At 44.6% G+C, this 21,671-nt stretch overlaps 1 protein-coding gene across 1 annotated transcript in view; it reads right to left on the reverse strand.

Annotated features, from left to right (window-relative positions):
• KCTD1 (potassium channel tetramerization domain containing 1) overlaps positions 1-21,671 on the reverse strand; it is a 195,453-nt gene that overhangs the window by 6,067 nt on the left and 167,715 nt on the right. The window contains exons 4-5 of the mRNA XM_011939291.1: positions 20,354-20,498; positions 3,606-3,911 (exon numbers count right to left, since the gene is read on the reverse strand). Of these exons, the coding sequence (XP_011794681.1) occupies positions 3,606-3,911; positions 20,354-20,498 (451 nt within the window). The remainder of the gene's footprint in view (positions 1-3,605; positions 3,912-20,353; positions 20,499-21,671) is intronic.

Consider the following 21,671-nt stretch of genomic DNA (forward strand, 5'->3'; position numbering starts at 1 on the left):
CACCAACATGGCACAAGTATACATATGTAACAAACCTGCACGTTATGCACATGTACCCTAGAACTTAAAGTATAATAAAAAAAAAAGAAAATGTGCCTTTACATGCTTGCTTTACACACACCAGCTACAACACTCGGTGGTGTTAGGCCCATTTTATAGATGAGAAAACTGAGGTCCATGGCTAGTCAGTGATGGAACTGGGTTTCCAACTCAGGTCTGTTTGGCCTCAAACCTCCTGGTTTTTTTTGTATATACAATGCTGCCCTCTCTGTCAAAAATGAGGGTTCACATTTCAAAGCTCATTTATCACTAAAATACATCCTATGAGATAATAAATCTGGAAAGGACAGTGATGGCAGAGTTTACTTAGCCAGTGATTCATTTGTATTCTCAACTCCGCCTTTGTTCGAGTTTCCTAATACCAAGTTAATATATATGTTTCGACCTGGAAGACTGATGTAATTTCAATAGCAGAACAAAGGGACTACTGAAGACACTAGAGGATTATCTACAGATTTTCAAGTTTGTATCATTTGAAACAGATGTATTGCCCTGCATGCATTCAAGGAGACAAGAATCAGCACAATGATTACATATAAGAAAATGTATGAAAAATAAAGATATTCTAAACTTCTTATACAAGTATAGACCATAGAATCTGTTTCTTAATTTTGAAATCAAATACCTAACGCCAGCAAGATTCCCGGGTTTGGCACTACATGTCTGACACTCTTAAATGCAGGAAACAGTACCTGTGACTCTGAGACACAAATACAGGACACTGATCTGGAGCATTCTGTGTCTTTAGCCATCCAACAAATATTAGACTTGCAAATGTTTCCTGCCGGAGTTCTGCATATAGTTAAATTACCTCCACACCACCTTAAAAGCAAAGTGATTCAATCATAACTTAAAAAAATAAAAATAAAAATAAAAAACAAAAAAAAAGCCCACCTCAAAAAAACTTCTATTGGAAGGAAGTGAAATGTAGTCAATGTAAAGTAAACCCTTACTTTTAAAAAAATTATTATTTTTTAGTTGCCTACTTCAATATAGAATATAGTCTGCTATGCTGCAAAACAGCTTAGTAGATGAGACTGGAAAGCAAGAGAGTATGTTTTCTAAAAATTAAAACCTCAAGTGCTGGCAAATTAAGAAAACACACACAAGTCCTTATGAGAACAAAATTAACATTCTACCCAGCAGTGCTCTATTTCTGTAGGTAAATTTACGATGCATATGATACCCGTCAGCATAAGGACAGGAAGAAAACAATCCCTAATTTCAAAATCAAGACGTTCTTTGGTGGCAGGTAAATACAAAGACGAAGAACAGCTCCTTCCACGTATTCCCCAGCAGAGGCAAGAATGCAGCTTTCAGCAAGAGGCACCCCAGCTTGCTTGGCCAAACCAGACCCTGGAAAAGATTCCTTGCCATGATTAGGAGAGGAAATCCAAAGGGGAGGAAGCTGTGAACAGCAGAGAACCTAACCCTGATGTCCATTTTTCTTTGAGTCTTCAGGTCACTAAATGCTAACAGGAGGAAATCTCTAAGCTCTTCTTCGGAGTTCGATAGGCATCATGTGATAATTATTCAATGTGATCCAATGTTACCTTGGATGTGGTCAAAAGCTGATTTCAATGTAATGCAAACAGCTGATGGAGCCATTACTTTGGAAACAACAACACGTTCACAGCAAAGTTCCTTAAACTGAGTGATCATGTAACAACTTAGTGAGGTATAGGGTGTCACAAGCCTTATCCCAGAGTCTCTGCGTGCCCACAGGCTGGTGACTATTTCTTGGTCAGTGGAGCAGGAAGCAAGGGTAGGTCATGGCTGTGTCATACGATCACGTTAATCCAGATGAAAATTTCCACATCTGATGTGGGAAACTGTCAAGCATATGAATTGACGATCGTTATTCACTGGCCCCAGGGTGTGGCCCAGGCCTTCCTGTCCTGGCTCTGAATGGTTCTGCCCCTCTGTCTGCTCCAGTGCCAGCCAGGGCAGGCTGCTGTGTGGAAGGGGACCGGCTTTCTGGGCTTTAAAGAGGCTTAAACTGCTGAGGCCGTCTCAGGAACGCTGTGCAGGGCCATGCGGGAGCGCCACACACCTCCAGGGGGCGCTCTCCACACAGGTGAGAATGCGAATGCTGTCCTCCGGAACCCTGCGACCCAGCGGCCGCCCGCCGCCTGGGAGCATGTGCCTTCCGCTAGCATGCTTAGGGAACATTTTCTGCCAGAATTTTCTGCTCTTCTGTTCTTAGACATCTGTTCATACATTTAAAGAGTTATAAATAGTCGTGGAACAATCCTCAAGAGGCAGCAGGGAAGAGTGGGTGCTTCGAGTCTCTGTGCTTTGGGAAGGGTTCTGCTGACTAAATACTGAACAAAGTCATGGGCCCATTCCAGTTAAAAAGAGGGAAAAAACTAGAACCCTCACTCCATTGACTTCAAACAGTTTTGTGTCACACGGAGCTGGAATCAAGACCCAGGTGCGCCTCTGCCTTCTCATCAGAAAGACAGAGAGGATGAACAGTGCTTACCTGTTAGGGTTGTAAGAAGACAAGGCATGTTCAGACCCTGGCCCAGGGTAGGGCAGAGAGTCGGTGCTCAGCACATGTTAGCCTCTGAGTTCTGAATTCCACCCCCATATCTCCTGCTCCCCTAGACTTCTCCATCTCAGGAAATGGCAGTTCCACTCACCCAGTTCCTCTGTCAAAAATCTTAGTCATCCTGGGCTTATGTCTCACAACCCACAGCCATTGTCGGAAAACCTTATTAGCTCTACCCTCCAGACACTCAGAACTGGACACTTCTCAACTGCTTGTACCACACAGCTTGCTGCCTGGTCTCCTCGCTTCTCCTATTCTCTAGCCGCTGTCACGGTGTTCACTTTAAAATACGAGTTCTGTCAGTTCTCCCTTCTGCTCAAAACCCTCCAATGGATTTCCATTGGGCTCACATACACAAATGAACCAAAATCAAAAGGTGCCAAAATAAACAATCCTAGGGCACTTGCCACCCGCTAACGAGGCTCTCCATGATCTGTCCCTGATCTTCCCTCTTGTCTGAGCACTCTCTCTCCCTGATTCACTTTCTTCAAGCCAAACTGGCTTTCCGGATAGTCCTCAATATGCCCAGCATACTCTACCCCAGAAATCCACTTACCAGCTCCTGGGCAATATATTTGACTGTTTGCCTCCCACTCCACTCCCATAATGCAGTTCCATGAACACAGAGCTGTCCATCTTATTCTCTGTTTGTCTCGCTATGTTGCCCAGGCTGAACCTGAACTGCTGGGCTCAAGTGATCCTCCTGCCTTAGCCTCTGGAGTGGCTGGGACGACACGCGTGTGCCACCATGCCCAGCTGTTGTGTTCTATATCTGTCCCTCCCGTATCTCCAGTGCCCATCCCAGCACCTGGCATAATCACCAGACTTACGGAATGACTGCTGTAGAGGATGATAATTCCCCTACCCAACGGAAGTGTCACTGAGGGAGAGTTTCTCAGCTCTTTGGAGGAAAGGCACTATGTGAGGGCAAGGTTAAGTGACAACGGTAAGAGTGACATTTGATGCCACACAGTGTGTAACAATGCTATACCTGGACTGAGTTGAGGTGACAATAGCCATTTAGTGGAAACCTGATGACGTGGGTCGAGTCGTGATTCCAGCCTGCATTGACAGAGTTACACATCACGTCGCCGATTTCTGGAAATACTTCTTCTATCAAGGATTTGTCACCGCTTAGTGTGATCCTTTCTCCGAGGTCTGGAGCCACACGCACGACGAGGCACTCACAGGGCCTTGAAAAGCGACCAGTTTCTCTGTCCTGTTTCCATCTTTCCATCTCCAACAACATGGGCTGAAGCTGAAAATATTTTGCCTCTTCATATAACAAAGTGTAGTCCTGGAAAAAAAAAAAAAAAGGTATTTCACAGTACAAACTGCAAACATAAAGTACTGAACATGTCCACATCTAAGAGGTGATTTTTTTCCAGCTCTTGTTATGTCAATAATCAAATCTGCATGTGCGTTTTTCACTTGCGACAGGTTTGTAGAGGCTCAGTTTGCATTCATTCATTCATTGAGGATAAACGGAGCTAAGCAGATTAGGGCTGATTAGGCCTTTTTACATGATTTAAATCCTGTAACCCTCATCATTGCTCAGTGAATTAGGAACCATTATCATTCCCATTTGCAGATAAGAAAAGTGAGATGTGAAAAGATTCACCCAAGCCTTGTTTCTTTTAGTAGAAAAAGTGTCTCTGGGTATTTCAAGTTTGATTGTGTCGGTGAGAACCCAATTTCTGTCCTCTTGGATGGAACGCATACATTGACCAACGGGAGGCACAACCTTGCCAATAGGTACCCTTCATCAGAAGCTCCGGGTCACCTTTGGTGGCCACAGGAGTGTGTGGGACAGAGATACGAGGCTACAGACAGGCGGGGATGGGCACCTGGAGGGCAGGCATGTAGCTTTTACTTGAACTTGGGTGTTGATCTGTGATGGTTCGGGGGAGGCTGGTGGAGATCTGGAAGGCTAGTGTACTGCCCTGTGCCACCTGTTGGAGCTGCCATCATAGAGTCAGAGACATAAACAACATTAGCCCTTGACTCCTGCAAGATGTGCAATAAAGAAAAGCTGTCCATTTCTGCATTTCTGAAAGCATGGACACCTGGTCTTTTGGCACGGTTTCCTTTCCTCCAGCCTTAAAACAATCTGTTGAATTGAAACAGAAATCTAACAAAACAGGTATTAAAACACACACAGAAGCCACTGAATGGGAAGACAAAAGAGAATGAGGGGGAGGCAGCAACTCAGGAACAATGTTAACAAGCAGGTCAATGTTATGGCTAAACGTAGCTATGGCCACAATCATTTCTGGGTGTAAGATAAGTGGATACTTGTCTAGACACGTTGACTGAGAACATTTTAATCAGCTGACACAGGCATTTGTGCCTTCCGTCCATGGGCGAGAGCTGGCAGGGGATGCCCGGTGCCTGTACGACAGCCAGTGTTGTAAACACGTGGTCCGAGGGCCTCAAAGAGGCCCCTGATGTCCAGACGGGTTAGAGCCCGAGAAGCAGAAGATGACCATGGGATAATTATTTTTATTGTGCACTTTGCTGCTTCTCTTGCAAATCAAGCAATAGCAGTAGCAGCAGTAGGGGCATTATTCAACACTTCCAGAGAAAACAGCATGGAGAGATGAGAGGACTTGGCGGCCTTGAGGTGGGTAATCCACTTTCCACATAAAGAAACTTGGACCCAGTAGAAGATGCTGATGATGACACTCATCTCAGTGGAATGGGCTGCTGCTTTATTCTGTCCTTTTCCTGGCAACCCCCTTACCACAGGAGTCTTGATTCCTTGCAGGAAAGGAGCCCATTGCTCTGAAAATCTTCCTTGCACATGTTTCTACCTGCTTAGCCTCCTGACCCAGAGGAGATACTGTTTTGCTTTAAGGAGTTGAAAACTAGGCTGAGGTGTGGCCACTCTTAAGACAGGGCAGAACCAGGGCCCCTAGCCCAGCCTGAGGGGTAGGAGTGGGGAAGCCACTGCAGGTTGCTCCTGGTTCCACCTGGGATCCCCACTCCAGGGCTTTGTCATCCTGGCATCACACCAACTCTGAGATACTGACCTAAATACTTAGTTACCAAGATGACAGCTCTCAAGATTTTAAAACGGCAATGAGAGTTACACAGGAAAGAGAAGTGAGAACTTATGCTATTGCTTTTTATTTTCTTGTGAGATTTAATTACAAAATTTAGCACGAGGAAGGATCTAGACTCCAGTGAAAATATCACTTATTGGCTGGGCGCGGTGGTTCACGCCTGTAATCCCAGCACTTTGGGAGGCCAAGGCAGGTGGATCACCTGAGGTCAGGAGTCTGAGACCAGCCTGGCCAACATGACGAAACCCCATCTCTACTAAAAATACAAAAATTACCTGGGCATGGTGGCGGACAAAGCCCTGATCTCCCAATGTGTCCAAAGTGAATGAAGTGAATGAAGCTAACAGGACTTGGGGTTAGAAGTCCTCCCCACGCTGCCCCTGAGTCCTCACTATCTTTTCTTCCCTCTAGGTTCACAAGCCACTTGTTTAATAATCCATTCTGAGGTCTAGCCCTGGATGGGCAGTGAGGCTCGCAACATAATGTTGCTCCAATTCCTTGTTACCTACTCTTGGAAAAGTCGAGAAACACTGGCCCTTTTCAGATTTTGGCCCTGCTCAGTGACCACTCTGGGATCCTGCTAGGGTTTATTAAAGCGAAAGTTCAGAAGCGCTCCTATGAAGGTCGTGTTGCCCCTGGGCTATAGTCTCATGGGCCTAGCCTTGAACTGCTTTAAGCCACCAGGTGTTCTTTTATTCTCTCTTGACCATCCTGGCTCCATTTTTTCCTTTGCTATGTTGTTCTATCTGGTCTCCGGAGTAGAGTCACTGCTGCGCCATGGGGAGCAGATGACAGAGAACTGCCGAGTGCTCATGCTTCTCTCTGAAGGCCGCTCACCATGCTGCCTTGCCTCTAAGCACTGGCCAGCTGGAGAACTGAAATGGTCCTTCTTGTTGCGTTACCATTTTCTGCACACTGGTGCAGTGCACGCTGGCCATTCATTTTCTTGGCAGGCTCCTTGGTATCTGTCTTTCTATCCTGCCTAACACCTGCTTACAGTTTCAGCTCATCAGAAATGAACCTGCAAAGCAGTCAGTCCCGCTGGCTGCTGTCTTTAGAAACCTCCTTTCCTTCCTTAAACGGAATCATTTAACTTTACTCTCTAAGTACCATGGTTTTTAAAGTTTAGTGTGTTTTTGTTAGGTTCTCTGGCCTTGTGCTTATTTCCTTCAGGCCTCTGAATCTTCCAAAATCTTTCCTTAAGCCTTTGTTCTAATCTGGCAATGTCCTTTCTGGGGCTTTTATAAACTTGAGATGACTGGTCTCCTATTTCCAAGGTTCTTGGTGGAAATAGGCAGGGGTTTATGTGGTGGTAGCATGTTCAGCACCTGTTTTTCTGAAGGAAATGAATTCACAACATCCACTTTTCCTCCCTTCTGAGCAATGAGCTTTCAGCAAAGCAACTCAAGAGTGTGCTAGATGCTGTCACTCTTCTGCCCTGGTCCTATATCCATTTTATCTTCTCTGATTCAGAAAGCACCATCTGGCCAGGCACAGTGCTCACACCTGTAATTCCAGCACTTTGGAAGGCGGAGGCAGGAGGATTACTTGAGGCCAGGAGTTCCAGACCAGCCTGGGCAACAAAGGGAGACCCGGTTTCTACAAAACGTTAAAATATCAGCTGGGTGTGGTGGCCTGGGCCTGTGGTCCCAGCGAAGTTGAGGCTGCAGTGAGCTATGTTTGCATCACTGCACTCCAGCCTAGGAGACCAAGAAAGACCCATCAAACAAAAAAAAGCACCATCCATATTTCTTGCTTAGCCCCATATACAGTTAAAGGGAAACCAGTTACTCACAGACCTATTATCATGTTTAAATCATTTCAAAATCTTAGAATACCATTTTCTTTTTTTCTTTTGAGATGGCGTTTCACTCTTGTCGTCCAGGCTGGAGTACAGTGGCATGATCTCGGCTCTCTGCAACCTCTGCCTCCTGGGTTCAAGCGATTCTCCATCCTCAGCCTTCCGAGTAGGTGGGATTACAGGCGCCCGCCACTACGCCTGGCTAATTTTTTGTATTTTTGGTAGAGACGGGGTTTCCCCATGTTGGCCAGTCTGGTCTCAAACTTCTGACCTCAGGTGATCCGCCTGCCTTGGCCTCCCGAAATGCTGGGATTACAGACATGAGCCACCACGCCCGGCCTGAATACAGATTTTTAAATAATTTAAGATTTACAATATTTTTACGTATGAGCTTCCCTAAGATCCTGAGGACAGGTACATGGGACAAGAAAACAGACATGGGTGGTGGACTCCAAAATGCAAACAGGCCGGGTTTTGAAACTTCTGTCTTGATTAAATAATTGGAATTCAGAAAACATCCTCCCTAGAGGGAGGAAAACGATACATTCAGTGTAACAGGTTCCTACTGCTGCTGTGAGAAATTACCACAACTTTGGTGGCTTAAAACAACACAAATTGATTCCCGTACAGTTCTCCAGGTCAGAAGTCGGAAATGGATCTCACTGGGCTGAAGCCATGGTGCCAGCAGGGATGCCTTCCTTCTGGGGGCTGTGGGAACAAATCCACTTCCTCATCTTTTCCAGCATCCAGAGGCTGCGAGAATTCCTTGGCCCATGGCCAGCAAGCACATCACTTCCTTCATCCCATCTTCTCTAACCCCGGCCCTCCTGCCTCCCTCAGATAAGGACCCCTGTGATTATACAGAGCCCACCTGGATTATCCAGGCTAATCCCCCCATCTCAAGACCCGTAACTTAATCACATCTGCAAAGTCCTCTTTGCCATGTCAAGCATCGTATTCACAGGTTCTGAGGACTGGGGCAAACTTCCCCTCACAGTCAAGGGTTCTGCGAAACAGTTCAAAGGCTTATTTTCTGAATGTACCTGAGGTTTTACTCAGTAGCTGACAGGTCCTTACACTCAAAAGGCAACTCAACTGTTCGCCTATTTCATCTTAAAACTGCGTGGGTGCCAGATGCCATGGAAGGCACCGTGAGCACAAAAAGGATTTTTCTCTGGGGAATGTCCCTAATACCTCCCAGGAGCTCCAGCTCTCCCCATCCCCAGCTCAGGGCAGTGGGATCCTGCTCTTGGGACCCTCGGCAGTGGGTGGTTCCCTAGCAGGCAGGGCACCTGTGTATCAGGAGTACCACCAACAAAGCAGGGGTGCCAAGAAAATGAGAGGATTTTACCTTTTCAATTTCCAAAACAGCATCCAAGTAGTGGTCATCACAAGAAAAGACAGATCTCTGCAGCACTTACTTTCCTTTGGTTGTAAAGCTTTTGTTTTTCTTGTCAGGGACAGGAGGTTGGGGGAGTGGCCACTGCAGTTTTTTCAGTGTTTGGGGTACTAAAGCTCTTAATTGCCCTGGCTTGTAATACTCCTTTGGGCTGGAATAATTTCTTTCTTTTTTTTCTTTATGGAGTTTCTCTCTCGTTGCCCAGGCTGGAGTGCAGTGGCATGATCTCGGCTCACTGCAACCTCTGCCTCCCAGGTTCAAGAGATTCTCCTGCCTCAGCCTCCAGAGTAGCTGGGATTGCAGGCGCCCGCCACGAGGCCCGACTAATTTTTGTATTTTTAGTAGAGACGGGGTTTCACCATGTTGGCCAAGCTGGTCTTGAACTCCTGACCTCAGGCGATCTGCTCACCTCTGCCTCCCATAATGCTGGGATTACAGGCATGAGCCACCGTGCCTGGCCCATTCTTTCTTTTCTTCAAAGCCTGGAGGGACTGGCCCATGTGCCCCTTTTCTCCTGCCACTACTTGATACTTCTCACCAGGCGGTCGGTCCCCTCCCCATCCAGGGGCACTGACTCCCAGCTTCTCCTGACTACTCTTGTTTCCTGGGTCAAAGATACCCAGACTAGGATTAGTCTTGATGGCTACTGAAAGAAATGGAAGCAGCAGCAGTGTCCCGTCTATGCCTTGCCACTGTCTCCACTCCCCATCTTACAGACAGAAGCACACACAGGTGGCCGTGCCAGGGTGCTGATGGCGGGACGGGAGGCAGGCCCACCAGCATTCTGAAACAACACCCTGGCTTGTAAGTCACGAGGACGCCACACCACAGGAGCTAGGCCTGATGTCTAGAGTGTGCTGAGGGTGGGGACCAGAGACACCATCGGAGATGGTGCCGGGGTTGGGGCTGGCTGCTCTCCCGTCCTCCCAGTCCTGCCTCCTGGAAAATATTCTTGGGAGCAGAAAAGAGGGCATGGGCAGTACTAGACAGCGCCAGTCAACAGACCACAGATACAGCCTCGGTGGCGGCAGCTGAGGCCGTGGTCTGGGGCATGTCCTGAGTGGGCACTCCCGCAAGTACCGGTGAAGAAACTCCAGTGAGTGGGGGCCTACCCAGGTTGCCACTCTGCCTTCTCCGAGAAAGTTCTACCCACAGGAATGAGAACCTAGAAGCAATGTGTGTGTTGCCACATTGGCTAAAGGGCAGGCATCGGAGCCAAGCTGAGCCAATCAGATGGTGTCTCTGTAGGACCAAGGGAGGGAAAAGAGGCCCTGGGCTTGCTGAGACTGGCACATGTTAATGGCAGCTCCCACAACTGAAGTCCTCAGGGCGGTCCTGGTGTTTCCACCCCTGAGAGAAAGCTTCCACTAATTCTATGAGATAAACTAGTAAGCGCTTCCTGTCAATACTCCCTTTAACTTTTCCTTAAGCTGGCGACTGGTTCTCGAGCAGGAGTAATTTTGACACTAGAGGGCATTTAGCAAGGTCTGGAGACACTCTTGGTTGTTGCAACCAGGAAGCAGGTGCTAGTGGAATTTGATGGGTAGGGAGGGATGCTGCTGAAAACCCTACATTGCACAGGACAGCCCCCATCACAAAGAATTGTTTGGCCCCAAATGTTACTCTGAGCTTGACAGAGATCGTTTTTATTGCAGCCTAAGGAGCATGCAACTCACCTTGATCCAATGATCAGTTCATTCCTAGCATCATTAATGGTGGCTCAACCACATGCTATTGCTACTGTGATGTAATATGAAGCAAACAGCATCACTGTGATGTATTCTCCCCAACATGTCTAACTTAAACCCATCATGTCTTTAGAGATGACTTCCAGTTTACAGGAAATTAGGGGATAGATTCATGAACTAAACTACACACGACAAGGCCCAGGCTCCAGCAAGTTGTAAAAGACATTGTGGGGTCAAGCAGGGAAACTCGAATATAGTTGTGGAATTAGAGGAAATAATTGTTTTTTTTTTTTTTTTTGAAAATGGAAAGGTAAAGGTTATTGTCCAAAATAAGCACAGGAAAAGATCCAGAAGGCTACTCACTAATGTTTCACCATTGGCAAGCTGAGTGGTGGGAACATATGGTATAGTTTATTTTTTTTTTCTTTTGGTTTGTTTATATTTTTAAATTTTCTACAGTGTACATGTACTTCTTCTATAATATTAAAACGTTATTAAAAATAAACAATAGAGGTTGGATGTGGTGGTGGCTCACACCTGTAATCCCAGCACTTTGGGAGGCTGAGGCAGGAGGATTGCTTGAGCCCAGGAGTTTGAGATCAAACTACGGCAGCATAGTGAGACTCTGTCTCTACAAAAAATGAAAACTTAGCTGAGTGTGGTGGTGCAAGCCTGCAGCCCCAGCTACTTCGGGGGCACTGAGTGGGGAGGGCTGCTTGAGCCTGGGAGGCTGAGACTGCAGTGAGCTATGACTGCACCACTGCATTCCAGCCTGGGTGACAGTGCAAGACCCTGTCTCAAATTTTTTTTTTTAAGTCTGGGCACAATGGCTCATGCCTGTGATCCCAGCACTTTGGGAGGCTGAGGTGGGTGGATCACCTGAGGTCAGAAGTTCAAGATCAGCCTATTGACATGGTGAAAACCCATCTCTACTAAAAATACAAAAGTTAACTGGGCTTGGTGGTGGGTGCCTGTAATCCCAGCTACTTGGGAGGCTGAGACAGGAGAATCACTTGAACCCAGGAGGTGGAGGTTGCAGTGAGCCGAGATCGTGCCATTGCACTCTAGCCTGGGTGACAGAGCGAGACTCTGTCTCAAAAAAAAAAAAAATTTTTTAAATTAATTAATTTAAAAAGTACCCAATAGACTTTTGAACATATCCAGGGTTAGGTAAGTTGGGAGCTGCCTGCCAGAAAATCTGTCTATGTCTAGGAATGGTGGACATTCATACAGATAGAACATGAAAGATGTGAGCAACATAGGGGACACTTACCAAAGATAATGTTAAAGATAAAAGGCTACAGAGAGAGAGAGAGAGAGAGAGAGTGACAGAGAGAATTGTATGGTTCTCCATAAAAAATGGGGCCAAAGCTCTAGACTCTTGGTGTGCTGAGAGCTGCAACCACATGTGTGCATGTGTGAATATGCATGTGTACATGTGCATGTGCAGGGCATAAAGCAAAAACGAGCAAATCAGTAAAACTGGAGGGAGGGGAAAATTAAGGGAAGATGGGCAGTCATATCCATAATAAAACACTGCAGAAAAGTTCTGCAATCACTTATGCAGAGAACAGATCTCAACAGCTTTCCATGGAAGCCAGGACACAAGCGGCTGCCACTTAAATGGTGTTTTAAAATATGAAATTATCTCAAAGATGAAATGGGTATCCAGCTCAGACAGCACATTTGCAGAATGAGATTTTAGGGGTGGAGGATCTTGTTTTTTCAGGATTGCATGCACTTGCTCACGCAGTATTAAATGGCTAGGGAGAGAAGCAGGTAATCAATAAACATTCTCCCCAGCGAACTTAGTGAAAGAGATCCTCTCCTCATGCAAAAAACCATGTCCCAGTCGGGCGTGGTGGCTCACACCTATAATCCCAGCACTTTGGGAGGCTGAGGCAGCCAGATCACTTGAGGTCAGGAGTTTGAGGCCAGCCTGGCCAACATGGCGAAACCCCATCTGTATTAAAAATGTAAAAATTAGCCGGGCGTGGTGGCACATGCCTGTAGTTCCAGCTACTTGGGAGGCTGAGGAAAGAGAACTGCTTGAACCCGGGAGGCAGAGGTTGCAGTGAGCTGAGATCGCGCCACTGCACTCCAGCCTGGGCGACAGAGCAAGACCTCAAAGAAACCAAAAAACCCCAAAAACCATGTCCCTCCTAGGTAAAAGAGAAAACTCTGACGAGGAAGAAAGCACCAATAGTACTGTTCGGGACCCGCAGACTCAAAGCCCCTCTGTGTACCTGTATTTGTGACTCCTGTAAACCGCACTGCTCCTGCTGATGCAATTCCATCCCCAGCCACCAGAGCGGAAGGACCCCTTCAGCTTCCGCTGCCCCTCCCAGGTTCCAGAACACCCTGTACTGTAATTTACAGCCTGTCACCCAGAGGTTCTGTGGGAAATGTTTTAAGGCCCTGGGATACGTGAGTTTCATTTGACATGCTTTTGTTTGTTTTTCCTCAAGCGTGGGTTACAGCTAAATCCTTAGCCAATTAAAGGGTGTGTTTGGTACTTAGGATTGATAAATAGCAGGTCTTTAAAGGCTCTGGAATCCTCGGGAAGCACGCAAAAGGTGCAGAGAAGCAGCGGTGCCAATCCTTGGCAGGTGGGTGGGTGAGTCCTTAAGGAAACCGGCCACAGTTGAACTCCGTCTGGAAGTTTTTCCCTCCCCAGCATCTAACCTGAATGCTCTTGGAGGAAAAATAATGCCTGCTATGTAGGTTTATGTGCTGAGGGTTAAACCAAAGTACATGCCTAAAATACCTGGCTCAGTTTCTGGAACATACTGCAACTAAAAATGAATGGCTATTATCATTTCTAACTGTAATTCCCAATATATTCGTTTGTGATTCCCTGCAGCCTGCATCCTTTTTAATAATGGGAATTATAAATTGATATTATTCTGATAAACAGCACACAATGATGATATTATATACATGTTTTGTATTTTCTACTTAGTCCTATATAACTTTGAAAAGAAGTGCATTGCCTACTCATATTTAGATTGCAGCTTCCTGCATCTCTTTTAACCCTTTTTTGCTGTATTTTAGTGAATTAATACTAAGCATTGATTATGTGCCCAACACACAATGTCCTCTGGAAAAACATAAAAATGTCCCTGCCTGGAGAATCGCTTGAACCTGGGAGGCAGAGGATGCAGTGAGCCAAGATTGCAACACTGACCATCTCAAAAAAAAAAAAAAAAAGAAAAAAAAAAAGTCCTTGTCTGCAAGAACTTTAAAAAATGCAGCAAGGAAGTGAAGATATATACACAAAATATCCAGAGTCCAAACATCAGGAAGTAGATCAGCAGGTTTCAGATGAACTGGTGGGAGCCCGAGTCTAGTTTGAATGTGAATCTCACTCCACTCATCTATTTACCCATCCATGCGTTCATTCACTCACGCCACAAATATTTACATGCTTAATATGTGGCAGGTGCTGAGTGTGTGGGACCGATGCTGCTGGCTAGCTTCCCCAACAGCCATTTCAACCTCTCTCCCTTGCCTATTTCTCTTACTACAGAGGCTAAAAATAAGCGAAAAAAAAAAGTCCCTTTCTCAGCCACCAAGGGGAGGCTCCGTTCTGGCCAGTGAGCCACAAAGGGAAAGTCTTCTGTGGGATTGTCTGACAAGGACAGAGTCTTGTGAGTTGAAAAGCCGTCTGCCCCTTTTTCCTGCCTTGACTGAGGATGTGACGCCTGGAATGGCGATGCCTGGTGCCGTGATGCAGTCACCATATGATCTTGAGTGACAGGCATGAGGCCAGAATGTCAAAATCAAAGATGACTGAGGATGGCAAAATGAAAAGACAGAAAGCTTCCTGGTCCTCGATAACATTGCTGGGCAGATACCTCTGCCAGCAACCACAGGCCTCTGACTTCTCACGTGAGAAAAACGAATCCCCAATAGTGTAAGCCGCTGTTCACTGGCTGTTCCCACTCTCGTAGCTGGAAGCATCCCTACCTCACAGCTGGCCAGATGGTGCTGCACAGTCAGTGATAGATGCACTGCGTGTGGAGAATTGTGGGTACAGGTCAGCCTAAGCTACACTGGGCCCAGGTAGGTTTGCTGGGGGATGTGGTGAAAAAGATGAGTCCTGAATTCCAGTAAAGGCCAGGGGAATGGCTGTGTAGGCACACAGAGGGGCATTCGTCAGGGGGCAAGAGGAGGGTGTGTCTGAGGGACAGAGAGAAGTCCTGTAGGGACATGTGGAGGGTGAGAGTGGGTGAGGTGGGCAGAGGCTAGAGCCTTCTGGGCCTTGTGGGCTCTGACAGGGATGTGGTGCTTTGCTCTGTGAGACAGAGGAATGAATGGAAGAAGCCGTGGCTGCTCATTTCTGCTTGACCCTCTGACTCTTGGAGGACGTGCAGCTCTCCAGGAGAATGCCTTGAAGACACAACAGAGGCGAGCATACGGCTCCCCCAGGTCTCCTGCCTGAATCACTACATTCCTTAAGAGATACATGACCCTAGTCCTTGCCTTTTCTTCCATATGAGATAACGTCTGACAGGTTGGTGACGACGCTTCTGTAATCTATAACACGCTGTACTCTTACACCCAAAGCTCGACGTATTCTGCTTGTGGCGTCTGAGCAAGCATCATGTGATTTTCCGAGTACTGAACCTCCACCGCCTGTATACAAGCTGTGGGCTGAAATCCTGTGTAGGACCTCAGTAAGACTTCTGAGTAAAACTAACTTTAATTCTTGAAAAGCTTGGTTTATCTTCTTCATTCCACAGTTTCAGGAACAAGAGAAAGTCCCTGCAGAGTTTCAAGCAGGAGCAACTCCTGATACAGTATCCTTTTTAAAAAGTGTCACATGGTCAGGGATGGGGTAGGAGATAGTGGCAGGGAGAGAGAGAGGTGGGTGTAACTGTCAAAGGACTAGAGGAAGGATCCTTGTGGTGATGGAACTGTTCGAACCTTGACTGTATCAGTGCCAATATCCTGGCTGTGATAGTATTTTGCAAGATGTTATTACTGGGGGGAGCTGGGCAACACAGCATCTCTATTATTTCTTACAACTGTATGCAAATCTATAATGATGTCAAAATTAAAAAGTTGAATTTTTAAAAAGCGTCTCAGTTTCTATGCAGAGAATGAGGCAAAAAGGGGTTAAGAGTGGGAGAGTGGACTCCAATTATGAAGCCATTCCAAGGGGTCCAGAGAGCTGCTGGGCCTTGGGCAGGGAGTTAGGATGAGGGCAGTGGATTGATTCGCGATGCGTCCAGGAGGTTAAGATGACGGACGCACTGACAGATCACGTGTGGGAGGCGAGGAAGAGGAAAAAGTCCAGAAGGACTGCAGGTTCCTTCCTTGAGCAAGTAGGTGGATCTGGCATCTTTTACTGAGATAGGATACAAAGGAAGAGGAGCAGATTTTGTTCCTGGTGGTGGTGGTGGCAGAGGGGGAGGCAGGCAGAGGGAGCTCATTTTTGGGCATGTAAAGTTTAAAGAGCGAATGAACTATCCAGGCAGGGATTCTGGGTCAGTATTTGGAAATGCAATCAGCTAAACAGGAGGTGATTTTCATATTTGTACTAACCAAACCTTCTCCTGATGAAGTCCAGGCTATATATAACTTAGCAAAAAATACGAAATCCTATGGCAGTTTTTCCTTACTGGTATACATGTCTGTAGCTGTGACGACTTGACTTCTTTGTTGACAACTTTATTTTAAAATTGTTATGTTATTGTTTTATTTTAATGACCTAAGTCACATGTGAATGCCTGCTCATTGTAAAACCTAATGCTAAAATTCATACCAAAGCATATGGAACTAAAAGTGAAATATTCTCCCTTACCCCTTTCCAATTCCACTGCCTTTCCTCTAGGAAAAGATGAGAGAGTAAGAAATCATTCCCCCAGCTCTCCACATCATGCTTTGGCCCTTCTCTCTACAAGAGCTTACTTGCTCCCCGAAGTGGGGAAGGGTCCAGAGCTGACTGGGGAGCGCCTGACATTGGTGGGGCCAGGATGGACTAGTGGCCGGTCACTGCTGGAATCTGTGCCCTGAGCAGGGACCCAGCTTCCTGACTCCTCTTCCTGTCTCCACATGCGGCAAGCACCTGCTTTCGAGACAGGCCTGGTTCTCTCCCTAGGCCTCTCTGTTTCACCTGCAGCTGCTGTGGGATGCTGGCCTGCTCTCTTCAACTATGCTGTTCATCAGCTGTGGCCTCAAAGACGTGGGGCTGCTGTCTAAACCCAGTCAGTTCCCTTGATCGTGTCTGAGAGTGTGTGACCCCAGGTGCAGACTGAGGGCTGGAGGTAGAGACTGCACTTTGGCCTTGGGCCTGCAGAGTGTTGTCTAATTCAGCTATTATCTGAGAGCCCTGGATAAAATTTTTGCTCAAATTAATAAAGTAGCCTGGAGAAAAAGGCAGGAAAGAGGTTCAAAAGTTGTCATGCCAAGAAAAAACTGTATACACTACGTTGAACATTATCCTTGAACAGCCTCTAGGAAGGTACCATATTAGAAACTGCTCCTTGGAATACTATGCAGCCATAAAAAGGAATGAGATCATGTCCTTTGCAGGGATATGGATGAAGCTAGAAGCCATTATCCTCAGCAAACTCACACAGGAACAGAAAACCAGACACTGCATGTTCTCACTTATAAGTGGGAGCTGAACAGTGAGAACACAAGGACACAGGGAGGGGAACAACACACAACGGGGCCTGTAGGGGCAGGAAGAGGGAAAGCCTCAGGATACATAACTAATGCATGCGGGGCTTAATGCCTAGGTGATGGGTTGATGGGTGCAGCAAACCACCATAACATATGTTTACCAATGTAACAAACCTGCACGTCCTGCACATGCATCCCAGAACTTGAAATAAAATAATAATAATAACAACAATAATAATAAAAAAGAAATCGCTCCTCAATATGCTTCCTTTCCTGAGCTGGAAGAGATCACTACTGATGAAGCGGCTTTTGCTTAGGAGCCATGTTGCACAAACCAAGCCCGCATGTCTTCAAACCCTGGAATCAAGCTCAGTGCAGTGAGGTGCACGCCATTGAGGGGGCCTTGGGAACTGCCCTTGGCTGGGAGCAGTGGGCTCCTGCGCCTTCCTCAGGCTCATTCCAGGGCTGCGGGAAGCTCATTCACTGGCTGCAGTTACTACACTCTCTCTATTTTCTTGCCAATTGCATATAGTTGTTTCCATGTAAAATTAACGTGCACATGATGCAACTCCTCTGTGCTCTCTTTTCCATTTGGCTAATAATCCTTGGCATGTGCCCCACTGTTCAAAATCCTGAAGGAGAAGATAAATAAGGGGCCCCTGAGCTTCTTATTAACTTGGGATCTACCCTTCTGAATCTTTTTCTACGCATTTATATATGCATACATACTTGATCTTTTACATAAATAGAAACATACTATACGTATGGTTCTGCAACTTAATATTTTCACTGAATCATGGAATTATGGGATTTCCCCCGCACATATCAACAGATACAGATCTAACACATCTTTTAAACTAGTCCATAGTATGGATAGTCTGTAATATTTGTAACCATCTGCCACTGCTGAACTTTCTTTTTTAGAAAGTCCAGTTTTTGCTATTATAAACATGACTATCATAAACATCCTACATATAAATATCTTTACATATTTATGTGAATATTTCTAGCAGATCAAAGAGTATGTATATTTGAAACTTTAATATTTACTGCTGAATTGTCCTCCAAAAATGCTTAATGATTTTTACTTCCAACCACACTGTATGTTCCCTAACACTGTATATTATACATCTTTTAAAATTTTGCCAATCTCATGGATAAAAGGGAGTATCTCATTTTATTTTTGTTTCTTTGATACAAAAGAGACTGAATGCCTTTTCAAATGTTTATTGCCAATTTCTGTTTTTTTCTTTGGGAAAATGTTGTTCATAGCTAAAAATTTTTTTCCACTGGGTTGTTTGTATGTTTCTTATAGATTTTTAAGATAGATCTTTTAGGATGGGTATTCATCTTTTGTTGCAAATATTTCTTATGGTCTGACACTTATCTTTTATTTGTATATGATGTCTTTAACTCAACTATTTTTTTTTTAAAGGATAGCTTCTGGGTATGAAATCTCATTTACACAGGCCCTTTCTGCCTCAAAATTATACTTTTAGAAATTTCTTTGTATTTTTTCCTAAAACTTTTATTGCCCTTGTTTTTGTATTTATTTCTGAAATTTTGTGAATTTATGATGTAGGACAGGGCTCTGGCTTTACAATTCCCTCAAATGTCTCAGTGCTGATCGTCTCAGCGCCTACTACTGACTATTGCTTTCTTTTCCCACTGATGTGAAATGCCATCTTTACAGTACATCCAATTCCTGTGTACCTGTACATCTATCTCTAGACCCTACTCTTCTCCATTGATTTGTATATTTCAGCGCTGTCAGAACCACACCTTTAAATTAATATAGCTCGAAAGTCTGTTTTGACATTGGCAGGACACATCCACATTACCCACCTTTATCACCATTACTATGACCAGAAATACTTTTGTTTTTAGCTATCCTTACACTTTTTTTCCTTCTACACAAACTTTATAAATGGTTCAAATTTCATTTTGAAAAATCTATTACTTAAGTGGGTTTGTCCTGACTATATAGAATAATTTGAGGATAACTGACATCTTAATATTGAGGTTTCCCATCCAGAAACCTAGAATGTTCCTTCATTTATTCAACTGTTTTACAGTTGTATGTAGAGATTTGTGGTTTTCTTAATCAGCCTTTGCTCGTCTCTTGTTAGGTTTATTCCTAGGTGTTATAATTTTTGTTGTATATTTTTCTATTATAGTTTATAATTGGCTCTTGCTATTCTCTAAAAAGGCTATTGACTGGCTGGGCACAGTGGCTCATGCTTGTAATCCCAGCATGCTGGGAGGCTGAGGCAGGTGGATCACCTGAGGTATGGAGTTTGAGACCAGCCTGCCCAACATAGTGAAACCCCATCTCTACTAAAAATATGAAAAATTAGCCTGGCATGGTTGTGGGCACCTGTAATCCCAGCTACTCAGGAGGTTGAGGCAGGAGAATTGCTTGAACCCAGGAGGCAGAGGTTGCGGTGAGCCAAGATCACACCTCTGAACTCCAACCTGGGAGACAAGAGCGAAACTCCGTCTCAAAAAAAAAAAAGCTGTACATTGATCCTGAATTGAGCTGCTTTAATGAGTTCTTTATAAGTTCTAATAGCATTAAGTTGGCTCTTTAGAATCATCCATTTGAAGAAACATTATCAGCTGCAAAAATTACATTTTCGTGAATTCCCTTCTAATATTAACACTTTCTATTTGTTCTCCTTGTCTGACTCCATTGCCTAGAGTTACCAGCACAATGTGGGCTATCTCAGCGCGACTAACCTTAACACTCGTTACTAACTGTAAAGGGAACAATTCTAAAATTTTCCTGTTCATGTATGCTTTCGATTTCTCGGAGCGAGGAGGGGAAGTCTTCATTAAGCTAAGGAGGTTTTCTTTTATTCTCTAGCTCTCTAAGACATATCAGAAATGAGCTTTGAATTTAATCAACTTCTTTTCAGTTTGTTCAAGTGAATTATAATTCAATTCTTTACATGAAAAGCGATCCTATTTTAGTCATGTAGAAGTTGAATGACCATATCCACTATTTCATGAATACAGCATAACCATGTGAAAGAGAACTCTGGCACCTTTCAAGTTGGTGTATGTTAATAATGTGGAACTAGAAATCTTTTTTTGGAGCACATAAAAAAATCACATATTTATGCTATTGGTGATTTAACATGGATCCCTCACCTTGAAATCATCAGGAATGAGGAGTTTGGATGTTCGTAGAAAATTCAAGATATATCTGAACATCTGTCCATCTCTGTCAATGAAATAGTGCTGTTTGAGACTGTCCAAAACAATGGGCTCTGTACCATCAAAAAGTCTTCCGATTCTGTGATAGAAAAGAGGGAACAGTGAAGACAATTAGATCAATTGTTCGGCCACTGAGACTAAGAGGTGTCTTTTATCACTGTCAAAGGTAGCACTTTTGAAGATGGCAGGAGGGAAAAATCACGATTGTCTGCAAAGTGTTGGTCCTCGCTTGATAAATATCTCAGGATGAGACCATTCAAAACAGTCCTAGGCTTTGTCAAATAAATTCTTTTATTCACTGTCTTTCACCTGCAAAGAAAATGTTCCTGACGTGGTGATGATGGCTAAGTGCTGTCACTGTAATGGAAGGTCACATCTTTCCCCGTGTTACTTAAAACAAGCTTCTCTGCTACTTAAAAAATGTTATTGCTCCAAAGTGTCTTTGAAACAGATTCTACTAAAAAAGCAATTTTGTTTTTAAGAAATCGTTTTCTGAGTTTTTCCCACCCATGAATCCCAAACTTTCTAAAAATAAGGCAAAGCCTATATGTTGACACCTACATTTAATGATAAAAAAAGAACAATTTAAAATACCACTCATCTAGGTGAATATGTTTTCCAATAACAATATACACTACAGTTTCTTAGGTCTCAGCAAAAAGCATTTGTAACAGCCAGGCATCATTACAAAAAAATATTTGGCCACCCCCAAAATATGACCTGTTCAGGAACATGAGTGACTATGCTTAAAAACAAGAATCCATAATGTGCTTTTCCCAGTTTCGGAATGAACATTTGTATGGTGTGCTGCAGTTAAAGTGTTTTGCATCTATCATCATTTATCCCATTAATAAAGGCTGAACCTATACACATTAGTATATGTTCAGTTAATAGAAGGTGGTCATATCTATACTGTGAAAACACAGGGCTGGCTAATGACATGGAAACATTCCATATCAGAGAACAGAATTTACACCCTAGAAATCAGTTCCTGTACCAAAAGGTACATTTTACTTTCATTAACAGTGTGGGCGGGCAAATGGCTCCATGTTTTAACGAAAAGCTTTTGCTGATCTCCTAACAAATCTCTCTCTGATTTGGAATAACATCATTCTGTTGCGCTGAAGATGATTTTGAAATTATACATTTTCTAATCTTAGGTTGAAGTGGGGCAGGTGTAATGATAAATCAATAATTTCACCCCTCTTAAAATACAACAAACAAACAAGTAGGAAAGCTACTTTTCTCTCTC

This window comes from Colobus angolensis, unplaced genomic scaffold (genome assembly GCF_000951035.1).
Source record: "Colobus angolensis palliatus isolate OR3802 unplaced genomic scaffold, Cang.pa_1.0 Scaffold18, whole genome shotgun sequence".
NCBI classification, from domain to species: domain Eukaryota; kingdom Metazoa; phylum Chordata; class Mammalia; order Primates; family Cercopithecidae; genus Colobus; species Colobus angolensis.